At 40.8% G+C, this 24946-nt stretch overlaps 3 protein-coding genes across 5 annotated transcripts in view; all 3 read left to right on the plus strand.

Annotated features, from left to right (window-relative positions):
- Positions 1–24946, plus strand: part of LOC130206856 (cilia- and flagella-associated protein 46-like) — a 233052-nt gene that overhangs the window by 32798 nt on the left and 175308 nt on the right. The gene's annotated exons all lie outside the window — the stretch shown is intronic.
- On the plus strand, positions 156–8119 carry kcnk1b (potassium channel, subfamily K, member 1b). The gene is made up of 3 exons (XM_056435062.1): positions 156–603; positions 2187–2582; positions 4939–8119. The coding sequence occupies exons 1-3, from the start codon at positions 249–251 to the stop codon at positions 5178–5180; spliced, it is 993 nt and encodes a 330-aa protein (XP_056291037.1). The 5' UTR covers positions 156–248; the 3' UTR covers positions 5181–8119.
- Positions 15783–24946, plus strand: part of slc35f3b (solute carrier family 35 member F3b) — a 47172-nt gene continuing 38008 nt past the window's right edge. Inside the window, exons 1-2 of the mRNA XM_056435058.1 lie at positions 15783–15937; positions 16824–17038. Coding sequence (XP_056291033.1) covers positions 15843–15937; positions 16824–17038 — 310 coding nt within the window. The 5' untranslated portion in view covers positions 15783–15842. The remainder of the gene's footprint in view (positions 15938–16823; positions 17039–24946) is intronic.

The following is a 24946-nucleotide window of genomic DNA, read 5'->3' on the forward strand; positions in this document are numbered from 1 at the left end:
ACACGGGAGATCTCAGCAAAATAGACTCGTTCTCATCCATTAATCTTAATATTTCCGACTGCCCCTGAAAGCCTCAAGTGCCACAGCAGGTTTCGCGGAGGGGGAAGAGGTCTCATTGAGCTTTGTCAGTAACGACACCTCTCTCTCTCTCTCTCCAGGCTACATTTCGCAAATATAACGCGCGAGGCGATTAAGGCTTTTCATTTATATCGACCCGTAGCGTAACAACGAGGGGATAGCGCTTGAAAATGCTTCCGTCTCTAGCCAGCAATTCGTGTGTCCGGTTGATACAGAGTCACAAATCGACGTGGTATTTTGTATCTCTAGTCTTGGGGTATTCCCTTTATCTCGTATTCGGCGCTGTGGTCTTCTCCGCGATTGAGCTGCCTTATGAGGACCTCCTGCGCCAGGATCTGAGGGCCGTTAAAAAACAGTTCCTTCAGGAAAATGAATGTCTATCAGAGGAGCGTCTGGAGCGCTTTCTAAAGAAAGCCCTGGATGCCAGTAATTATGGGGTTTCCATCCTCAATAACGCATCGGTCAACTGGAACTGGGACTTCACTTCTGCCCTGTTTTTTGCGAGCACTGTGCTGTCCACCACAGGTAAGCGTTGATGACCGCCGAGAGGCTCGCTGGACAGTGCAGCCGATCAGGTGCGCAGAATGAGACAATACTATATGCTTTAGTCTGAAGTGGGTCCTTAAATTGAGGCAAAACATAATTTCTCTGACCTTTAAGGTACCTGAGCCACTAGGAACAGACACCTTTGGCCTACTGCATGTTACTAGACCTGTTGAGGAAACGAACACTGGGTCCTGCAGAATGTGACAGGTTAATTAATAGCTGCACGCTTGTAGCGTAATTACTTATACCAGTACGTCAATCAGGTCATGAACGTGTTTGTATTTGGTTCTGTGGTTATGTCGATACGGAAGCCACAGACATGTGTCTTTATGTCTCGCATTGATATTGTCACTCTATAGACATTGTTCTGCAGTCAGTAGAATATCATTGGAAGTCCTGCAAAAATATACAGTGTATTACTGTAAACCAGACAGAAGCAGGCCTGTATCCAGTGTGAGAGACAGAAGTACACACACTTGAGTATGTCAATCCCCCCCCCCCACCACACACACACACACACACACACACACACACACACACACACACACACACACACACACACACACACACACACACATGATCAGAATATTATTTAGTTAAAGCCTTTAACAACTAGTTTTACGTGAATTATCTCCAGGCAGTGTTTGCATAGTTTGTGCATGACCCTGCATATCCAGTATTGCTCAACATAACATAGAGTGAGGATACCTGAAGAACTGCAGTCTGAAATCATAGCAGCAGTTATCTCGGAAGTTCCAACGTACGCTATTGTGCTGATATCGTGTACAGCAGTTTTCTCCCTGGCAGCATAAAAGCTTTCCGATTCGAGTCTCGAGTAAATGCAGAGACTTGACTGACATTGCAGATGATCACATGGAGCTCTGACTCTTTCTGATTGTTTGTGCTTTCTTTGTCTCAAACCATTTATCAATTGCAATGGTATTTTTAAAATGAGTTCATCCCTCATTGTGTCTATGATATATTAAATACCTGCTGTTGATAGTTGTTAAAAATCTGCTCTTAACTTTGTTATTTAGATGTTCCGACAGACATACACTATATGTCTGTATGCACAATATTGTAGAAGATTACCTTCATTATTACCTTCTACTCTCGTCAGAAATAGGGGACGGGAACCAATGTGAAAAATGGAAGTAGTTACATTGTATTCAATGAATACCAGGCAGAAGCGGACAGTTGATTGTTTATTATTTTTACCAACACATCACAATCAATCCTACTGCAATGCCTTTATTTACACACTTGAGTTAGTGACCCTTGGTATTTTTTAACATTCTTTCAGGTAAGAGCATGTTAGGTTTTTTACTGCAATACCTTTCCCACATGAATATGACATCACCAATACTGTTCTCAGGAATGATCCTCGACCTGTTCTTCTGCCAATGACTCTTACACCTAATTAGTGATACTGACACTACCTTTTATTTTATTTCTGAGTCATGAAAAAACATTTAATAAACCAGAAACAGGCAGAATTTCCTAAACCTGTTGGGTGAACATTTCCATATATACATGTTCTGTCCTGTTTCCTTTCCCTACAGGATATGGTCACACGGCACCACTGTCAAATGCCGGGAAGGCCTTCTGCATCATCTACTCGGTGATTGGCATCCCCTTCACCTTACTCTTCCTTACGGCTGTGGTGCAAAGGATCATGGTGTTCAGCACGCGGAGGCCGATCATGTACATCCACAGGCGCTGGGCCCTGTCCAAGCCACTGGTGGCCATCGTTCATGCCAGTGTGCTCGTCACATTTGTCATCTGTTGCTTCTTTCTCATCCCCGCCGCCATCTTCTCAGCGCTGGAGGAGAACTGGAACTTCCTGGAGTCCTTCTACTTCTGCTTCATTTCCCTCAGCACCATCGGCCTGGGTGACTACGTACCCGGAGAGGCCCTGAATCAGAAGTTCAGGGAGTTCTACAAAGTGGGCATCACTGGTGAGGACCGACGTTTCTTCTTATTTTCATGGCAAAGCGGTGGCAGCAGTAATATCTCACATTGATTCCATCCGCTGTCCTTCTCATGGAGGTGTTTTTAATAGTATGAATTAAATCATTTGAAAAAAAAGAAGCATCAAAAAATATGGATGAGATGACTGGGTCTGTGTTTTTGGATCAAACTTCCTGTTGCAAAGAGGATATTCCAGCGTGCTTTGTTTGCAGGAAGCCATCCAGAAAAAATATTTTAATTTGTGCAACGCTCTTAATTTGTTTGCTGGAAGCCATCCACGAAAAACACCCAGAATATTTTAATTTGTGCAAGCTCAAGTTAAATCGTGACAAGTTCTCCGAGGAAATTATTCACTGATATGAGAATATCACGTAAAACATCTTTTATGATGGTGAACTTTGCTCTAACTGGGTGTGACGTAATCAGCTCGGTCAATTTTTTGACCTGTACAAAAAAGTAAAGCATGTCTTATTTATGCAATATGTTGAACACACATACAATTATAAACACACAGAGGAGATTCAGATATACTTTGTTAATCCTACAACCGTTTAGAAAATATATTAATTGATAGATAAGATTGAGCTTAATCCTGACGCACAAGTTCCTGTTTCCGATCCAGTTTATATTATAATGGCTTTATCTCAGTTTTACTTCAAACAACATATTATAAATCAGTCATTGCACTTTACAGCTTTGGGTAATATAACAAATGACATGTGATTTGTAGTTTTATCTGAATGATACAGTAGGAATTATATGGCTTTAATATTAAAAATAGGCTTCTATTACGAAACAAAACAAAGAAATAGAAAAATCAATTTGGGGGTAAGAAATAGCTTATCCTATACTCACAGAGTGTAATAGATACGACTACAGGAAGCATATATTCCGCAAGATAACCTTTCTCTGCAAACTTCTAAACAATGCATCGCTCTCTGAAAGGGATTCACTTGCAATAACTGGAGCTTTTCCCAAAATATTCCACAATACTTGTTAACCTGCTGAATGCTGCTGATAAAGCCAAATGTTGACATGATTATTGCTTTTTCGATCCTGATTTTCATAGCCTGTATAAATGCTGCTATAGTGGAATATATCGCTTCGCAGGATTCGTAAAGTATCTATCTGTCTGTCAGGCTGGCAACACAGCCTAATGAAGCTTTGTGTTAGCCACGGTCTAATGGAGACCAGCAAGGCATTGGTTGACTTCTCTGGTTGAGTGTGCAGCTTCCTGTCAGCAGCACTGTCGGGGCTGAGAGTGACTAGAATTAGAAAGGGAACATTTTATTTATTTAATGAGAACCGATGCACTCTTGACAAGCTGTGGGTGGACATAAATGTTGAACGCTACTCAAGTGAACTTTTGTGTGTGTGTGTGTATGTGTCTGTGTGTGTGTGCCAGAGAGGCGTCATTCAGTTGAAACATGGTGTCAGTCTATCGGAGAGAAGGCTATGACAGCGTGTGTTTGTTAGCGCTAATAACAAGAGACATATTTGAGAAACATCCTCTGTGAATAATTACGTGTCAGTATTGTAAGTAACATTTTTTTTTTTGCAACAGTTTGCCACAATTATTGAACTTATTTATTGAAGTTGTTTGAAATCGTTCATTCTAGTTTGTCTTGATTTTGCCAGTGCCTTTGGTGATTTGCTTTTGTGTTTTGAATCTGAAGTACAGCACCATTTTGTGTACAGACAGTATGTTCTGCCTTCTTTTAAACAAACTTTTTAACATACCAATTATAGTGCTGTAGTACTCCTATTTATAGATGTGTAGAAATTATAATCGTGCTCATGCAGTAGTTTAAATGTACGGTTTATATATAGTTTCACGTTAGCTACGGCCACAGATGATTTGCTTGTGAAAAGCCAATCAGGGAATATTTCTACTGCAGGTGTTGAAACAAGTGAATTTAGAGCGTTGACTGAAACTGTTTCTATTCTAGTTATTTATTCAACAAATCACACAGTCTGTCCTTATCATGGTTATCCAGCTGTGTCCTATTGTGTCAGTGCATATAAACAACCGTTTTTGTGAATACTTGCAGAAATCTTTAAAAATATATACAGTATATTTTAGTCTTTCTGTATGAATACACGAGCAGCCGTCATAGTACAAAAACGAATCCGATAAAATGATACGGTAATATTTTTTTTTTTTAAGTATACACTGGAATATGTGATTTCTTGTAAGTGTTATAGAAAATGTGTGGTTATTGTTTGTTTTTCATATGATGACATTTTATTATACTATCTACTGTCGCTAGTAACCTATACTTCTTGTCATCCCTTTCTGTGTGTGTGTCTGTGTGTGTGTGTGTGTGTGTGTGTGTGTGTCAGTCTACCTGATCCTGGGTCTGATTGTCATGCTGGTGGTGCTGGAGACCTTCTGCGAGCTGCAGCAACTGAAGCAGCTGAGGAAGATGTTCTACCTGAAGAAGGAGAAGCCGCAGGACCGCCTCTCCATTTTGGAGCATGACCACCTGTCCTTCACCACTGTGTCGAACCGAGCCATGGCCTACTCTGAGGGAAAAATCCAGTCGTTTGCTAGTGTCCCAAACTCAACTGTCCTCTCCCAATGACGATCCCATGATCCAGTAAACATCGACGGAGCAAACATCTACTGGAGGACGACAATGTGACAGTAGGGGGTCATTCACACCATGATTTAAGTACATAGAATGAGTAGATCATGAGTCTCAGCTGTAGGCATTCTGCACATTTTAGTAGTATAGCTAGTTGAAACGATACAGCGCAAGCAAATAATCTCCTTCATCACACCAGAATACTGACAACATCAGTGATAAAAGAAAAGCCTATTGCTGTACGTACGACTCACAGAAGACACGCTCCTTTAGGAGCTATTTATTGCATATTTAGGAACATTTTCTAAAGTAATTGGTCTCTTAAATCTTGCTGAAATATAGGACACATCTCTGCAGTCTGTCACAAAATAGAACATAAACATGTATGTATCTTTCTAATTAGAGATGCCTGATAGTTATATGTGGAATGTTTTAAGATGTACAATATAGTGCCATCTAGAATAAACACTTGCATGAAAGATGAGCCAAAGTGCAGCAAAACCATAAGGACAACTCAAGTAATCATTTGATTTCTGATATTGTTATGCCTCTGCGACGGCAACAGAAAGATTGGTGTTGTCCGTCCGTCTGTTCTCCTTCCTTCCGTCCACTCGGCTCTTGTGGCGTCTCCGGAACGCCTTGAGGGAATTTCTTAAATTTTAATCCAATCGTCCAAGGAGGAACTGATTATAATGTGTTGGTCGAAGCTCACTGTAATCTTACAAAACAGGTTTTTAAAATGTTAATTATGTCAATTTAGTCTGATAGGATAAAACGATACCGCGAAGCAGTTATTTTAGTTTTACATGAAACTTTGAGACGACAATTTGGTTAATGTGCCATGTTTGATGTTTCATGGCATTGAAAACTGATGAAATTCCATTCATGGGTTAATTCTGACATGCAGTCCAGGATTATTTTCAGTTGGATTGGCTCCTAGATATTTTTTATGAAAAGATTCAAGGCCAATTTTTCTATTGCATAATGTGTTTCACATGGTTGACATAAAGAGAGCGTGCAGTCAATCCTGAACAAAGCATCTGAAAGAAGAGACAGTATATTTTATGAACTACAAGAAGAAGATATTCTGTAAACCTAATTTTTTATACAAAGTTTGCGATTAATAGGCTTTGTTTAAAAAACTGCCAAGAAAAAACACAATTTAACTGTTTATGTTTTGTAGCATTTCTGGCTCATCTTTATGGGGGTGTCAACTATTCTTTTTGGACTTCATGGTTTTTACACATTTCATTGTGAAGAATAGTATTTTTGTCTGCAAGTATGTATATTTTCTCAAAATGTTGCAGTCCTATTTCAAAAGTTGTCCACGTGAGATGATAAGCACTATAATTTATTGATTTGTCTGAGTGGCTTAACTTGCTTAACTTGCTTGACTGTTTGAAAAGGGAAATCGAGGTTAGCCGAGCTGGGAAAGGGAAGCACCGATTGCTGGCTGAGTTGTTGCATTTTACCGTCAATAAAGAGCTCAGTTTGCACACGTAGAGGAGCCAGGCTGAAACACAGAAACAGATCACTGTTTGGGACTTCTCAGAAAGAAAAGGGACATAGTTCCAAAGGTGTTATCTGTAAAAAGAGAAAACGGAACATATATATATATATATATATATATATATATTATTGAAGAAGAAAAACAATAATGACAGAAATAATCAAAAACAAATGGTACTTTGATGTCAGACATAAACTATGTTACTGTATAATTTGAATGTAGACATTTCTATTTACATTTTTCTGGTTATGTACTTGAATTTGAAGCTTTGAAATCCAGTAGCAGGGGTGCAGCTCCAACCTTCACATCGACCACATCAGTTTTTAATCTGCTCATCAACCAAGGATGGAACTTTCCATGATTTGGATTTTTAAACCAGTGGATATACACAATTACAGTTTTGTATGAAATTGACATTGCACTCATGCGCATTTAAGAAGCAACATTTGTATCTGGAGGAAGAATTATGTGTCGAAGTACTTCATTTCATTCCATTAGCCACCCTTTAATGTTCTGTTTGACGTCAATAGACACGTTCAGTGTAGCTGCATACTGCTGCAATGCAGATTTATATAGACTTTTTAAGTACATTTAATAGAAAGTCTGTCTCAGTCTCTGTGTGGAAATGACGTGACCTCATCTTTCTCTGCTACATCGTGACATAGTCACAGCCTTTTCTGAATTCTTGAATGTAATGTTCTTCATGCCGTTTGTTGCAGTGAGATTCAAGGCCCGAGTGCAGCTTTACTCCTCGCTGCTCTGCTGGCTCTGTTAGTTTATTTGAATCGGTGAGCTGTAGCACGGTGTCATGACCGCTTGCAAAATTAGCTTTGAGTGTGTCATCATCTGAGTTACTCACTGATCTTTAATTTAGTATTTTATAGAGCAGTGGGATTTTAGTTTTTTCCCCCCCACCAGTCTGGGCCTTCGCGTAAACTATGATGCATTGAAACTGTTCATATTGTCTGCTGAGAAAAAAACAGAACTTGAATTTTGTGAAGGTGGGGTTTCTCTTTTACTGTAAGATGTTTCACTGTTTGTACATACATTACGTAGACTGTTGTCAAGGCTTCTAACCTCCAGCCTAACTGTGTTTGGCAGTGTTTCTCATGCACATGCAGTCTGTCTCGAGGGTGAAGACTGTCAGGTACAGTAGTTCTGTTCAGGGAGTAAACATTGTTTCAAGGACTCCAAATGGGAGCACACTGACATTATTTATTTATGCGGTCAAAAGTAACACGTTTGGAAAATGTGGGATCACAAATTTCTGTACATATCTCATCAGTTGTGGATTCATGTGCACCAGTGAGAATTGTAGGATTGCCATGAAGCACCGAGGTTTTCTGTCAAGTTCATCTGAGCATAAGAAGTGAATCCATGAACTGTAAAATATCAGTGTCTTAAATAAAGTGTTGGTTGAATCTGATTTGTTTGTTTTAATTATCTTTTTACTCTGGTGTACAATTTAGAGCTACGACTGTAGCCACGACTGTACGCATGCTGAAGGCCGATCCAGTGGTTGTCATGAGGACTGTGCTCAGCTGTCTCCCTGCAGCAACACATGTGACTTTAGCATTCAAAGCAATTGGTTGTTCATCAGACTCATTATATGTGGCACTTCATGAAGAAGGGAACATGGTTAGCTGATTTACGAGAAGCTGGGAAGACAAAAATAACTCTTAAAATGTGTGTAAAGGATTTGGTATTCCTGTACAATATCTGGAACACAACAATATATGTGAAAATTGAACACATTTAAAAAGTAGATGTATTAAGTCTGAATAATCTGATACCTTTCCACCTCAGCATTCATCACAGTACTACAGAATATATTGTGTTGTATTGCCGTGGGGAAAATGTCTCTCTGAGGAGAATGCATTTTATTGCTGAAAGTAAATACAACACTTGTGTTTTCTTCCACAGTTGTGATTCTTGAGCCGGCATTCATGTTAACAAGTTGAAATGAAGATTGGGAGAAGGCGGTTCTTGGCAAAGTGTTTATTGGATGCATGTTATGAGAAGAACAATCAGCCAAATCCCCCAGAATCAGAATTCATGACAATCTGCTTGAATTCCTAACATGCATTCTGCATTTCTGCAAACCTATTAGAGGTCAGGCTCAAAACACAAACAACAAACAACTCATCTGATTTGTGCTCCGCAAATAGTTCTTATGAATCACGTGAGCCTCGCTTGTATAATATTTATGCAGTAGCATTTGAAACAGGGTCATGGTACAATGGTCTCCGGTCTCCATAAAATTGCACCTTTCTATTTAGAAAACAAAATAGTAAGTTCACACAGCCCTGCTTCTGTAGAAAATAAACTGTACGCTTCATCAACAAAAGTGTAATTAAAACAACTGGCCCTCAGATAGACAACCATCCCATTTACAATGCATACACAAGAATAGCAGAGTACATTATTGTTCGGAAAAGCTTAAGAAAGAAGGAGAAAAATAATGAAAAAATGCACAAGAAAAATACTTATTCGTGGGATCAGTCCACACTTTTAAACACTTATCCCACAATTATTACCCACACTCTTATGTGTTATTCTTAGCAATGGTTTCAAACATATGTGTATATTGTATTATTTCTTTTAAATGCAGAGTGTGCATCTTTAAATGATGCAGTATGAACATAAACAAGCACATGAACAGTAGCTATAGAAAGTGCAGCCATATCATTCATTCCTTGCAGGTGGTAGAGTTTAATTAATACAGCGGTCACTTGGTTTCCCTCTCAGTAGTGACATGGATGTGTCTACATTTGTATGTGTAATTCTGCTGCTGCTCTAACTTTCTATTGTAACAAATGGTACAGGTTGCCGCTTGAGGAAATGCTCTGACAATGACACATCAGCATCCCCTTGTGGAGATATGCAGCCTGCTCAATGTGAATTAATTGAATTTGGGGTTAGCACGAGGAGAAGAGAGCATCTCCTTGCTGATATTAATCATTGTGCATGCAGAAGCACGTTCTGCACTAACTTACTTGATTGTGGTCCTTAATTATGGCGATAAACCACACCTACACTTCAGGGCATTACATCTTCAAATGCCCCAACTTTTTTCTATCCTTTATTTGCTTTTCGTTGGTTGCCACACAAACACGTGCATACAAACTAGACGCAGCCAGCTCGTCAGTCGGGAGTGTATCAGGGCCGAACCGGACTATCCCCTGAAGAGCCATTTCCACACACCAACAAACTGAAACGTACCCACAGGTCCTTGTCATTAATATTGCTGTTTGATCTTTTTGCATCATTCATATGCACGCAGGGAACTACCTGAGCCGGAGCAGTGAAGAAAAAGAGTTCAGCCCCACATTTAAATCCTGCAACCAGAATGATTCTTTTATTCATGCTGACAGAGAGAAATACATCACTCCGCTGAATCTAAAGTGATTCTTTCAGAAAAGAGATCAAATAATGCATGTGTTTCAGCTCGAGGTTCACCCCAAATTCAGCAGAGCCCAAGACTAACACACACTGCAGCAACATGTGTGACGCTAGACGTTTCATCAGTCAAGTCCATTGTTGAAAATGTGGCTCGGTCCAGAGACTCAGGGGCCACACAGGACAGAGGGGGGAGGGGGGGGGGGATTCTAACCTATAGCACCGCTTTCTCTTCGTGAAGCAACTCTATTTATATCCTGATGGTTACTATGGGAATGCAGGAGGCCTCAGGCACAAACATTCCCCTCTGCCAACTCTGTAACTGCTCTTCTTTGCTTCTGCAAGCACAAGTCTTTCATTTTGCTGCACCGACAATTAGAGTTTGTATTTGGTTTTACTGATGCGCCCAAGAAATAACCAAAAGGAAATGTTGAATTGTGCATTTGAGGTTGTGGTAGTGCAACAGTCCTATTTCCTCGGCATACAAATGCATAGCTGCAAAGACTGAGCAGGACATACATGCCCCAGTTAACTCTGTCTTAAATATACTGTATACGAGTTGAGACAAGCTGTCAGGACCAGAAAACGGTTGAAAAGAAGAGAAAGAGGGGCGAATGGAAGCTGTGAGCATTCTCTCTCCTGCAACCAGTCTGCAGTGAAAACTCCATTGCTGCAGTGTGTGATGTTTAGAGAGAACATCACAACTTAGTCGGCTCCCTTCATGTTTCATACGAAGATGGCACAGGCACATTTATTAGTTCTGGAATAATAAGCATGAATAAATAAATAAAATCTGTATTCTGCTTTTCTGACGTCTGACGAAAGCCATCACATCATGAGTCATGCTGAAACCTCTAAAGCAACTCTTAGAAATGCATCGGCAATGTGAACATTTCTTCTCGTATTTTATACTTTATAATATAATCAGATCTGAGTTGATATTCAGCTGTAAAACGCTGAGAGAAAGTCCACTAATTGGACCATATGCCTTTGGACCACACCAATTCTAATCAAATCATAAGCACACGAAGGAACAACCTTGCCAATTGTCATGTTAGTTTTCTAATGTTAACAAAATGCCGTCACATAAACCTCAACATGGCCTGATTTACAAGTCTTTAATCCCCAGAACTCACCAACAAATAATTGGTTATAAATATTCAGAAGAAGCAACCACTTGTTTCGAGTGATGAATGTCAGACATTGGGGAATCTTGGTGCTCAGTTTTACCCTCGCCAACATGGGGTGACCAATTACTCAAAATCCCTTTTGACCAAGTCGACAAAAGTTATGCAGCACATACATTTATGACAGGAGAGGTGCACTTTGACAAATAAGCATACAGCATAAGAATGTATCTGTCAAGGACAATGGATAGATGTTCAGTCTAATAAAGAATAATGATTCAATAGTGTATAAATATGCACATGGTAAAGAAAGAAACAGCTACGTTGCATTTTATTTGACACCTAGTGCATTGGAACAATGCATAAGATCATGGTTCATTTCACATTATGGATGTGAATATCTAAAGGTCAAAAGAATGTGTGTTGCAATTGAAGGGGACCCCAGTTTTAGTCAATGACTAGATATACAGTAATTGATTTCTATGAACTGAGCAGATTGTATCACCTCTGTGGTCATGAAAAACATTTCTGTGTGAACTATTGTGAAGCTGAAAAGCACCTCTAAAGTGCCATTTTCCTGCTATCTCAGAGTGTCTTTTAAAAATAATAGCAGCGCATCAGAGAGTCATGGATACCGACTGGATTTTAATCTTATATTTTTATCTTGATTTCATTTGTCAGCAAAACTAAAATAGGAGCATCTAAGAATGGAATTCAGGTCAGAAAGGAAAACAAAAGATGCCAATTTTTGTCCCACGGGAGCCGTTTGCATCTGCAGCTAACTGGTTCCTAATGTTGACACATAGCATCAGCGGGTCCTCTGACTCCTCTCATCCACAGAGATTGTGTCTATATCCTCCAGCTCTGTGTCAACCTTAGCAATAATGGCAGCTGAATAACAAAGATACCCTAAATAACTCACAGAGGCCCTTGGGACACCAGGGGGTTGATTCCATAAAGGTTGTGTTTCTTCTTCAGCAACAGACGAACAGATGTGTCCCTCTGGATTATAACAATACATTGCTCCTCATGTTGGCATATTCAAAGATAGGAGTCACTAATTAAATGCTGAGTAATGAGTATAAAAGGTTTACAAAACCTCTATTACTTAAATACATACACAGTGATGAATGTGACCTTTTTTTATTGGCTTAGAGTTTCGATTCTCCCCCTGCATTGGCCAATCAGCAGAGGTCTGTTCTACTGTTACCATGCTGAGGGCTGCATACAATATTAATGGTTAGAAGAGAAATGACTTACACCATATCTATTTAAAATGTATGAAACTGGACACAAACAATATCTCACAGAGAAATATTGGAAATGAGGTCAACAAAACAAAACGACTGAAGTGTACATGTTTTTGAGAATGCAGAAAAGAGCTAAAGGGGATATAAAATCCCAACCTCTACGATTTACATCAGTAATCGGAAGCCCTTGCAGCTTAATTTCCCTCTAGATTCTAGAAATGTATGAACGATCATATGATGAGGGGAAAACTGCAGAATCTTTTGTATTCATTATTTTTCCGATTTCACTCACTTGAGAATAGTGCCTCATGAAAATGGGACATTTTCACGGGAGACATTTTGTTATGTTTGAAGAGAAAGCACAGGCGTAAATAACAAAATAAATAATGTCAGAATTCCATTTAGCCGCCTTAGTTTCGGGGCTTGGGTATTGTTCATGCTGGCTCATTGTCACACTGTCATGACTTAGTGGGACAAAGAGCCATCGCTATGTCTGTGTGTCTGCTTTGACAGGCCGATAACAAGTCACCTCAAGAACTCTGAAAAAAAGTATTCATATTCCCTTTATCAGGACCACATTTGTGTCATTGCAATTCTTCCACACTGTTGACCAACTATTGCATTTAATTGTATTTGACTGTTTATGTGCATTTGTAATATAAACATCATTACAAATAGACATTGAACATGTCAGCATACACAATACCACGGACCTAACATATTACTATCAGTAGTTACACCTGGGTTTGACAGGTCACCACATCTGCTGTTTTTCACAACAGCAAAGTTGAGGTGTCACAGCAGTAAGAGCACCGGTGGTACTAGTAACATTAATAATAGCTGCAATCTGTTCAGGTGAGCCAGTTCCACAAACCAGGTGGTGCATGCTCAGAAAACCATTTTTATCTGTTTTCATTCAAATGAACCGATCATTTGAAAACTTTAACGGCTGGCTGGCCACTGAGTTCCTTATTGTGTCCGAAGCATCTGCACAGCATTCGTTTAATGTTTCTTGGCCTTGAGCATTGACTTTCACCTCATCTATGATACAAATTCAGTAAGTGCAGAGTGCAGTGCCCCGCAGAGCGGGCCACCAATTAACTCGCTATTAGAGGACTGCTGACGTGGAAGATGGTGTGCTGGGTGGCAGTGGAAAACTTTGATATATCAGCACTCCTTTTATATCAACTGTTTTGATATTCATGAGCTGTGTCTCACAGGGAAGGTGTCCACATTATTTAGTTTGAGTAAAGCAGAAGGTTGAATGCTATTGATTTAGCTGTGGCTGAGAGTTGAGAGGTGCATGTGGCAGCTCTCACGGCGCTCCCCGTGGGTTTCCCCCACCAGCACCAAGGATCAGCCAGGCACCAAGAGGTTTCGTTCGATGACATCTTTTATTTCGGCAACACACACACCGAGCAGACCGCAACACTGTGCCTCTGCTCACTTCCTCCCTCCCTCCAGCTCTGCTGCCCTTTTATACAAGCAGCATCGGCTGCTGACTGATTGCCAATCAGTCAGAGCAGCTGACTAATTACCAACCAGCCAGCAGCCGAGGCCAGATTGGGGACAGCTCCCACAGTGCACTATGCAGAATGAACCTTATCCCCTCTTCCCTAAGGCTGCCGAAAGGAGGTGTTGACCCGTCTATTGATGACTAGACTCCACTTTTTTGGGGCGTGAGTAAGCACAGGACCCCCACCCCACACACACAAACACACAAACACTGTGTGGACGGGAAAGCTGTGGCTGGTCATTGATCCATGTGAAACCGGTCTACAAAAAACAGTCACTGTACTTTTGCTGTTCTCTGCAGTCCGGAGCTCACATAATGTTGACGCCATGCAGCCAGTGGACCACAGAGCCGGGACCTTTGGGCAACATGGAAGGTATCGCTCCAATCTTCCTCATTTTTATAACTGCACGTATCGGGTTAGGTTTTTAGGGTAATCTAAACTTTGCCGAGTTTAAGATTTCCTTTTAATCTTAAACTTTATCGGCTTGACAATCTTTTATTCGTTTTATCAACTCAAACCAAATACTTGTTAAGTTATTGTTGCATAGTTCATAATCCTCCAGACAAAGACAGTTACTTGATTTGCAGATAGATATAATCACCACCAGAGAACATAATTACCCTATTACTGGGAGTATTGTCGTTGATTAGATGTAATCAACCATATCCCTGTAATTGTCTTTGATTCTGAGGAATTCCAATGAAACAACATGTCTACTGTTTCATTTCTAGCTGTGTTCATCTAGACTTTTTAAATACAGGACGTACTATATCATCTTGAAATGCTGGTGGATTCCTTGAGTAAAGTAGACTGTGAATAATGGATCAAAGGGGAACCTAGTGGGCTGTGAATTGTTAAAAAATCTAGTTGCTGGAAAAAGTTGTCTGGTAACAGGTCCAATATGTCGTACACCTGAGCTGGAAAACTGGGCTTGACCGGTCAATTTATCTTTGAAATTCCGCACAAGTGAAATCCATTTTTTCTCTTCCACGCAGCTCAGCTACCTGAAATGAAAAGCAACAGCAAAATAATTCCAAGGAAAGCAATGTTTCTGTCTTTTCCTAAAATAATATGACTGATGCATAACATGATTATGGTCAAATGTAACCGATACAAGGAGCTTTATTGTTTAAAAGAAGATAATATCATCAAGATAGTTGCACCTCACATCTCTGGCTCCTTCAAGCTCGATAGTCTTTTAAATACCATGCAGAACCCCCGTTCTGAGACAAAAATAATTGGCACTATCCGTTAAAAAATAAACACTTCGTACTTCAAAGTATGATTATGTGTGCATTTTTTTAATGTTACGCCAGGGAGAGCTGTGCCTGTCTGGATATGAAAAACAAAATGAGGGGAAAGCACGAGGAAAAAGATCTCATGTTAAAAGTATGATTTCTGCCAATTTGGTCTGTGCTTTACTGATAACACTCTTTGAGTCACACCGCTCTAGTTCAGGGGAGACATTAGGTCAGTTTAGAGATGCAGACATGTGCAGATTGAGATTAAAGGGAAGAGAAAAACAGCAGATCCAGAAAAAAAATCTAATAAATATTGGACGTCTTTTGTGTATCTATTTGTATGACCTATAACTGTTACCGACCTTTTTCAATAACACAGGTGAAAATGAATGCATGCCGATAATGACAAGTAGATGGCGCTGTTGCAGTGCCTCCAGGACCCCGCAGCAGCATCCATAGCAAAGCGCACCCTGTTGAAACAGTCTGCACTGTGGTGGCCAGGCAGGCATATGTGTGTGTGAGGGTGAGAAGGAGCAGTGCGACGGTCTTGTCTCCGTCAGCCTTGATCAGGATTTAGATGTTTCACAGTAGCTGCCCTGCTTAGTGGGCTAGAGGATGTACGGTGATGGAGAGGGCACAGTGTGGGACCGGGTCGGGCGGCCCCACCGGGACTGTATGTGCTACCTTGGACCTCCTACTTTGATGCCCATGTAAGACATTTCAACTTTTAGAAAGGCGTCGCAGCCGAACGACAGGAGGCAGCGCCCCACCTGTAGCCCACTTGAATAGATAGGCGCATTGATAAAGTAGGACAGATGCTAGAGCCAGTGTAGCTGGTGAGGGTTCTCTTTGAATTGCATTGATGCTTGAAATCCAACTGCTGATTGACGTTATTGTGGGGGACAGATTACAATTATGTAAAAAAAAAGAAGAAGAAAAGAACACAAAAGGTGTTAGGATGTGGCAGCACGTGGGGGAGGGTGTTACACGGAGATGTTCTCAAAGTGCGTCAGTATATTGTGTTTTGCTTTAACGATTTCACAACACCGGAGAGAGACTGACGGGTCAGCATCGTGAGATACTTTTTGGCAGACGTGTCGCAACTCGGCTTTATGTGCGCGACATGTTCGTTGTGTATCCCACCTGCTGGACATAAAGCAGCCCATTGATCTCTGATATCATATATTTACTGTTTAGCCTGTGGGCTGCGCGCAGGTTGTGCCTCCATGAAGTCATCTCAAGAAATCCCTCGTGAGCGACCCATTAGTTTCAGATGCCTTCACGCGCGTCATAGGAGTTGCACAGTGCGTCGCAGCCTAACCCCACAGGAGCAGTCACTTCCGCTCAGCGTCCTTCACAGCGTCGTCGTGAGGACTGAAGACCAGTGAAGGATGATGATGTAGGCCTACAAGAGATGGGCTGCAGGGGCCCATCGCGCCTCTGTGAAACATGGTCACAACACTCACTTCCCCGCGTTAGCCAACACGAACTCTTGTCTTATCAAGTTATTTTCAAGTTCCAGTCCCCGTTTCCTCTGCTGAGCGCGCGCTCTCGCTGCTCGTGTAACTCAGGCCACCCCTTGTTCTCTCTTCCCAGCGGGATGCGCAAGTCGCACGACGTGAGCCCCAGAAGGCTTTCGGACATCAGCCCTCAGCTCAGGCAGCTCAAGTACCTGGTGGTGGACGACGCCATCAAGGAGGACCTCAAGTCCTCGCGCTCGGTTGAGGACATCAACAGCGCGTCGATAGAAGAGCGAATATTGCGTATCACCGGCTATTATGGATATCAGCCCTGGAACGCAAGCTACAAGAGTGAGTCAGTCTGCATGCATGGAGCTGTTAACTTCTGTGACTGCATGCTGCATGCAGGGGCCACACGCAGTCTCTTTACGCACTGTGGACACACACACACACACACACACACACACACACACACACACACACACACACAACTATTAAAAATACACTCAGATAACATAAGCGCATGGATTGGCTGTGATGTAATAAAAAGCTTGATGTGCGTGCTCTAACTGCCATGGTTACAAGGAGATGGAGTTAGAGGACCCTGGACACTGGTTCACAATCACCAATATACTGCCAAAAGCATGTGCTGGTTTCACTCTGTGACTGTGAGGGTTCACAGGAGAAGTTAAAGGCAGTGTGAGTGTCCACCCTGTCATCCTCATCCTCTACATCAATCAGAGTGTGTTGTTAAAACAAAGTGCAAGTGCCGGCGATGGTCTGTATATATGACGTTGCACATCCGTATTTCCACAGACTATTCATGTGGACACTGATAATTAGCTGCTGAAGTATCAGTGTTGTGTACGGTTACTGCAGACAGTGGAGCTAATGAGTGTTGAGCTTGGAGCCATGACAGTGGGAGTGATGCCCAGAGCGCCTGAGTCTTCGGAGGAATACAGTTATTCATGTCGCTTTTATTTTCTCTCTCATTTCCTTTCTCTGCGTCCCCTCTGCTGCAGAAGGATTAGAGCCGTGCTTAACAGTCTTCACAACTCTCACTCTTCTCCGTGTGTCTGTTGCTCAGTGGGATGTTGCTGGTTGATGAGCATTAGTTGGTGGAACATTTTGTAAATTTAATTTGAGAGACTGCAATATTAAACAGCTGCAAGGCTACATTAAAATTCATAGGCTTATACCGAACATCTAAAAACTGCAGGCATCACAACACAGATCTGAATTTGTCTTTACTTCTTTTGTACCGTTGCTGTGGGCAGGGTAAGGACAGTCAGTGGATCATTTTACAAAGGGCGGATTGAAAGATATCTATTTTTGTTAGAAGAAGAGGGTTTCATATTTGTTTATATTGAATATAATGTACGTTGGCTGCCAACACAAATGTAGTTAAATATACTTACAATATTAGATGACAAATATAAGTGCTTTATACTGTGTATTTTGTATTGTTGGCCTTCAAATAGCATCTTATTAGTTCAATGGAACCATACACAAGTTATGAAGTGTCTACTTCATGGTAAATGAGATGATCAGTGGGTTTAATCAAAAATCAAAAAACAATGATGATGTTGAGAAAAGAAGTCCCTGAAGAAAAGCAGCCACAACTTTATTCATATAGTTTAGAAACAGCATTTTGATGACACCAGTCGTAGTACAAATCTAAGATTTCATGATGAGTTGCACGGTTGCCTCAGACATATTCCTGCGTCGTCATGAGAATTATGACTAATTGGTGTTTCATTTAGCCTTTCAGGAAACGTTAGCTTAATTCCCGTTTTTTTGTGTTCCTTGCAAACCAAACGTAAATCCATTATCTTAAAATCCACACAGTTGTCATTTCATTCTGGTCGTCCTAAAGAATCAGTCCACAACCTCCTTGGCACACACAGCCGGACTACTCAGGACGCAGTGGCAACTAGAAAGCCATGGCTAATGATGCTGAAGAGTGGAGGGCTGATGCTGAAGGCAACCAAGTTCAGTGGGAGGCTGAGTACTTCTCAGTATGGTGCAAAGATACACCAGTTTGTTTCATTAACCACCAACCTTTCCCAATTGGCACTGGGAAGCTTTTTCACAGCAGTTAGTGGAGTGGAAGAGAAAGTAGAGTGAGTAGTATATGCCATGACATGGCTGGGAATGAAAGTTGGCTTTGTGACATAATGGGTCTTCTGAATATGAGTCTGCAGGTGTCTCAAACATGTGGGATGCTGTAATCGCCCTTTTACCATTTAACTGCACGTGTAACGGAGACAAATGCAATTTTTCCCAAACTGAAATTGTAATTGATAATACTGCTGCAGGTTATACACTGAGCGATCCAAGAGGACTCCACATGCCGGAAATGTGGAAAGTTAAAATGTATTTTAAACTAAGCGTCATCACTTTCCTTTTTGTAAGAGGATTCCTTCAGGACACGAGACACAGCCTTAGCTGATACCATTTAAAACAATCTTGAATTTAATATTTTTGGGCTTTTTTCTGTTCTCATTTATTTAGATTTTTTATTTTCCCTTTAATTATCTTATTGGTTAATATTTATAACATCGCTTATGTTAGTCTTTTGCATTATTTGGCATTTCCAGAGTTAAGTCAAAGGACAGGTTAAAAATGAAAATCTTCTTTTACTTTGCAGACATATACAATAGAGTTTTATAGCATTTCGGCCTCTCTTTGCTTCGGAAGTCGTCCCTTTAGGTTTGTGAAGTTCCACTTAGACAAACAGACTCTGTTCTTTTCTTAATTTATTCGTTCTATCTATCATAAATGTAGCGTCCCCTCAGGTGCTAATTTAGAGCTTCAAGAGGCCTTAAATGAGGTTGGATTCTATTTTGAGCTGAGGGTTTGAGGATGGGGAGATGCAACAGTGGAGCAGGTTGGAGAGAGACTACTGCCAGCTGTGGATGTGTACATGTGTACGTACACATGTACACATCCACAGCTGGCAGTAACAGGCTAGCTGGAAGGGATGGGCAAGGTATGTGGCGACTGAGATAATGACATCTCTCAACTCAGCTTGAGTTCAGGAGAATCGTTATGCATCTACACCCAGCTGCTCAGGATAAATCCAGCTTGCATGCTGCAGGGTCGCAAACTCAGACATAAAGAACAAGAGCTTTTTCTTCCAATCTGAATTCACACCAGTGTTAAACATATCAGTTTCTCCATCAACAAAAAAGCCTTAATAGACTGCATTGTGAGTGAAGGGTAATTGTTTCGATATTAATGTCGCTCCCTTTGAAGTATAATCCACAGCCGGGTGGGAAAAGGCACTCTGGGAAATGTAGATACTCACAACCTCAAATAGAAGTTAGTCCCAGCTTGATGATCTATATGACATCATAAGTGGGTGAAATTCTCTTAAAAAATAGCCGTTGCAGTATTTGCTCTATGGTGTGTAAACGATGCATAATAAAACGACAGTAGGAGTATTTTAGTTGTTCCTTTGTCACAGATCCACAGAGTGAAGTGCATTGATCCACTGAGTATAAACACATTTGTTTCATCCTTCTGCTCTCGTGTTCATGGTGTGTATTCGACTGAAAGAGAAACCTCTCCAGCCTTGATCAACTTCCTCTGCATCTGTCGCAGTAATTCAAGCCAAGGGAACATGCACGCACAGAACAGGAACTTGCCGAGTCTTGCCGTGTAGGCTGATGTTCAGTCAAGGGTGCACGATCATGTCTGCATGTAAACAGAGCCATTGTTACGCTCAACTGTGCACATGTTCACATGCAATAATCCACAAGGCAAAAAGAAATGGAGACAATGGCAGTAGAGAATTGAGGTAAACATGTCATTACCTTGCATGGTTACATCTCTAAAATGTTCTTTTTTAATTATGCATCCAGGACTTACGCATCATGATATTTTAAATATTTTATGTTAATGATTTTTATGACCATATGGTACCAGCATCTGACATGTTCAGACAGACAGTCCTTGTCCACTATTATTCTTTGATGACGATGGAGTCTAACGGTCATGAAGGAACTGAGGGATGGTCTCTGCAGGAGTACAGATACTGTAGTGAATTACCTTCGGTTGTACATAAAGGGATATTTCTGACTGATTTTTGAGCTTTTCCTGAGTTTAAACAAATCAAGTATATATTCAGTGCAGCACCAAACAAATTGGCCCTGGAATTTAACATGAAAATATTAATATGTTTGGAGCGTCTTTAAAAACAGTCAGAAACAGTGAGTTAGTCCTGTGCTAGCACCCGAATCATCCAACCAGTCCTTAAATAATGCCCTCGTTGTTTCAAAAACACTGTTTGAGCTGAACATATTTCATATTCTGCCCGAGTGGTGCAAGCAAGGCTTCTCTGAACATATATATTTTTTACCATCTCCAGTCGGTAGAAGCAGCTTCTGTTGCGTAACATCACATCAATAATTGAGAAGAGGCATAGATCATCACTCAGACACATGCTCCTGAAGTCCACTGGACTGGAGAAGCTGCAAATTAGCGAAACCACTTTGAAGAAGAAAAACCTCCAGTCTTGTCTGTCAGCTGCTGATCTTTTTATCTCGGTGTGATCCAGAAGGGGTGTAGATAACCGAGGAGAGAGGGGCAGTTGCAGTGGAGCAAATGAGACCGCCAATTCAGCTGCTTTAAACTAGTTTTGTGGAAAACAAACCGTCTTAGTCCAGAGTTTGATATTTCTTATTTTTTTTCTATTTCTTGCACAGGGACACTTTTCTTGATGGAGAAGTAAACATGTTGCATGCATGAACCTGTGGAGCATCTGTATACCTCAGGTGATGATCTGAGACAACTGGTTGCCTCAGCTTGCTATCATTCATGCTTGTGTTTCTCAGAATTAACCCTGAAGACAAAAGCGCTAAGTGAATTGTGGCTGTAGTTCTATGTTCTCAGTGCTCACTCTGCCTTGTAATGAAAAGCCTGCCAGTTTAATGCCAACTCCTATCCTGCTGTCATCCCTTTCTCCTCCTCACTCCCTTCATCTTGCTGTTAATTAGAAGTTGTGAAGTGATTAATCCAGAGTCTGCAGTGGCCACACCAGCACATCATTGTCTGTGTTGGTCGCAGAAGAGCAGTGCTTGTGAACAGGGAGAGCAAAGTGTAAATGGGGTTGTGCAAGCAATTAGGAGGTTTATGTGGGCATTATGATGGGAGAGGATGAGTATTGGTGGCAGCTTTATACACACATACAAACAAGCATTGTCAATTGCTATTAACTTATCTTGCTTAAGTGTGAGACTTAAACACCATTTTGTGTTCACTTTTTTCTTCTTTTTCTTTTCTTATCTTTATTTAAAAAGGTACCATGTACAATTAAAGCAGAAATTTCACCATTTCATGTATTAGTACCAGATTGTAGCTACAGCTAATTTGCATCTGCAGTCCCTTGACTACAGCTTAAAGCTGTTAGAACAGCGGACGTATACATTGTAATTGTCCAAAACAGAGTTAAGACTGTAATCTTGACACCTGTGCCAGGAGTGAAATAGTGGAAGAGTAAAACAACAATGAAAATCCGCTCTATCTATATCTCAGCCCTGGAGTCGTATCATTTGTTTGGGAGAAAAATGTAGTTTCAACTGACCTACTTAAAAAAGTCGGGTTCCTGCGTCATATCCCTGGGCCTCTTCCGGAGCAATTTTATCCCTCCCCACTTCAATTTTTCCCATCGAAAAATAGAAGCTTGCATTAAATTGTATGCCAGATTTGCATATCCCTTTACACACTCAGCTCCTGTATTGATATTCTCTCTCACATTCCATGTTCCCAGAGCAATATGCACTGTTGATGCATGACCGACAGCTGACCTACTGTATCGACGCTGCAATGCTCTGGAAAACAACATCAACACTTGTCTGTCGATTACAGTCAGAGCCGGTGCGTATTAGAGAACGACAGCAGCAGCAAGACAAATACAGCAGATAGGCGCACAGGCTGTACTGTTGGACCCACAGAGAGTTTAAACTGATATACGGACAGGTGACTTTTTCTTTGCTCCGTCCCGATGCGCGAGCACACGCTAGCATCGGAGCTCTGCAGCGCGCGAGACGGAGAGCCGAGAAGTGTTAACGCGACACGTAGAGACAGTGACATGCTGCTAGTTTAATAAAAGAACAAAGATGTGCTCTTTAAGAAAAAGGACCTTAAATTACTTCTGCTGTAATCTGGCGCGATAGAGAAAATTACATGGTGGCGGGCGGATATTTTTTTTTCTCAACTCAAAGTTGCCGTCACCGAAAGAGCCATATATGGCTCGCGAGCCATAGGTTCCCGACCCCTGCTCTACACATTGTTCTCAATAGTATATCGTCATTTTAGCATCTAAGTAAGAAACCTCATTGACATTTCTCAGTTTAAAGCGAATATTGCAAATACCGGTGAAATATGGTGTTGAAGTGAACGATGATCAGCGCCTTCAAATAGCGGTGAAAAAACGTTCACTTTCGAACCTCTTTTGAACGTATTTTAGTCACCATATTTTAAATGTCTTTTAAATTTAGAAATACTCACAGTAAAATATGTATACATTTATTTATACACAGTCATAGTAACTTATTGCTACTTTCCACTTAAAGGACAAAGACAACTATGTGTCACAGGGAACTGTTAATTATTTTTTTATGAAGCAACAATGTAAATATAACAATTTTATTTAAATAAATCTACAATGAAATAAAAAATACACAAATCTCCCTTTCTTTAAATGTCGTTGTCAAAGCCACCCAGTAGCCGTTTTCAAATGGTCTGCCAGATTTAGGGTATTAAGTATTAAAAATAAATATTTACTTTGGAACCAGTTTTGAATGTCTTTTCACCGGTGACCATATAGTTGTTTTCTGGACGTCTCTTTAACGGAAAAATGCTCACTGGGGTATTACATAGTATAATACTGTGTGTATGTTTCTGTATGCCAAAGTGTTTTAGCCCTCTTCTTGTTCAGACATTACTTTGTTTTACTCACTTCCTGCAGATATTCACTGAATAAAGCCCTGCTTGCTTTTTATAGTGTATTTTAGATCATGCCCAGTGGTCCCCAAACTAAGGCCCGCGGGCCGGATACGGCCCGCTTCCACATTTGGCCCGTCCCCCTGAACAATACCAGATACGCATTATGATTTCTTTTTTCAGTCTGGCCACGCAAATCCTAGACTAGCCCCTGTCAAATAGAACGGAATAATGGCGAAAAGGTTAGGTAAGAGAAAAATGGAAAGGGTTATTAATATTTGGTTATGTGTGGATTTCTGGAAAACAATACATGTTGGTACAAACTGACCCCGGCCACCATCAGAGAAGGGAAAAGTTCTGTGGCCCTCACAGGAAAAAGTTTGGGGACCCCTGATCATGCCTAACAACTCAGTTTTATAACGTTGGGCTACAGCGACAGTTCATAAAGACAGTCGCCAAAATGGACTAGGCATGCAGCCTCGCCCACATTGTGAGAAGCAGATCATTAATAAAAGTGTACATTATTATTATTATTAACATTATTATATTTCATTTAAGTAACATTATGCAACAATTGTACCTTAAAATAACAGCTTGAAAAAAATTGTGCCGCTACAATGACTTAATATGGCGATTTGCGCCTCCGCCATGTACTTCGACCTGCTTTCTGGCAGTGATTACACAATGTCATATAGTGCCACTCCACGCTCGCAGCTACAGTATAAGGGCGAAGCAAGCGAAGTCTCTTGTAATGAATTACACGTTCCAATGTAAATTATGAATATGTAGCTTTTTGGTGTTGTCAACAATATTGAATTCGATCACACGTACTCCACATTCAAACATTTAGAAAACAACGTATATAGGCTGAAAACGCGATCGGTATTTCATCTAAACTAAATGTTGTCATTCTTTTGGTTATGTTAGCATTCATCTCCGATATCACAATGAATAAAACTATGCAGTCATATTTATGTAAAATCTTTGAATATTCTTACCTTATTGGTTGACATCATTTCTTGGTTTCTGACTTCGTCTGGTCATCAATACAAGTGTATGCGAGGCTGCATCTATCGTAACTGGGTATTTACGACACTGAAGTAAACGTTAAATACCTCCAAAACTGAAGGGGGCGCTAAAAGGGAAAAACTCCATAATGGGGCTTTAAGGTAGATATACTTTTGGAGGAGAACCAGCGAATTGGTTTCACAAGTTAAAATCATAATGAAGGATTTGGGTAATTCAAATAGCTAAGTTTATCCAGATGACGTGTTCACAAGGATATTTGTAAGTACTACACTAGTAGAGTCT

The sequence above is a fragment of the Pseudoliparis swirei genome, chromosome 17 (assembly GCF_029220125.1).
Source record: "Pseudoliparis swirei isolate HS2019 ecotype Mariana Trench chromosome 17, NWPU_hadal_v1, whole genome shotgun sequence".
NCBI classification, from domain to species: domain Eukaryota; kingdom Metazoa; phylum Chordata; class Actinopteri; order Perciformes; family Liparidae; genus Pseudoliparis; species Pseudoliparis swirei.

Excerpts from the sequence above, each read along its gene's own strand:
- kcnk1b (XM_056435062.1), top strand. The coding sequence starts at position 249 with ATGCTTCCGTCTCTAGCCAGCAATTCGTGTGTCCGGTTGATACAGAGT. Across the intron at positions 604-2,186 it reads CACTGTGCTGTCCACCACAG|GATATGGTCACACGGCACCA; the intron begins GTAAGCGTTGAT and ends CTTTCCCTACAG. Across the intron at positions 2,583-4,938 it reads CTACAAAGTGGGCATCACTG|TCTACCTGATCCTGGGTCTG; the intron begins GTGAGGACCGAC and ends TGTGTGTGTCAG.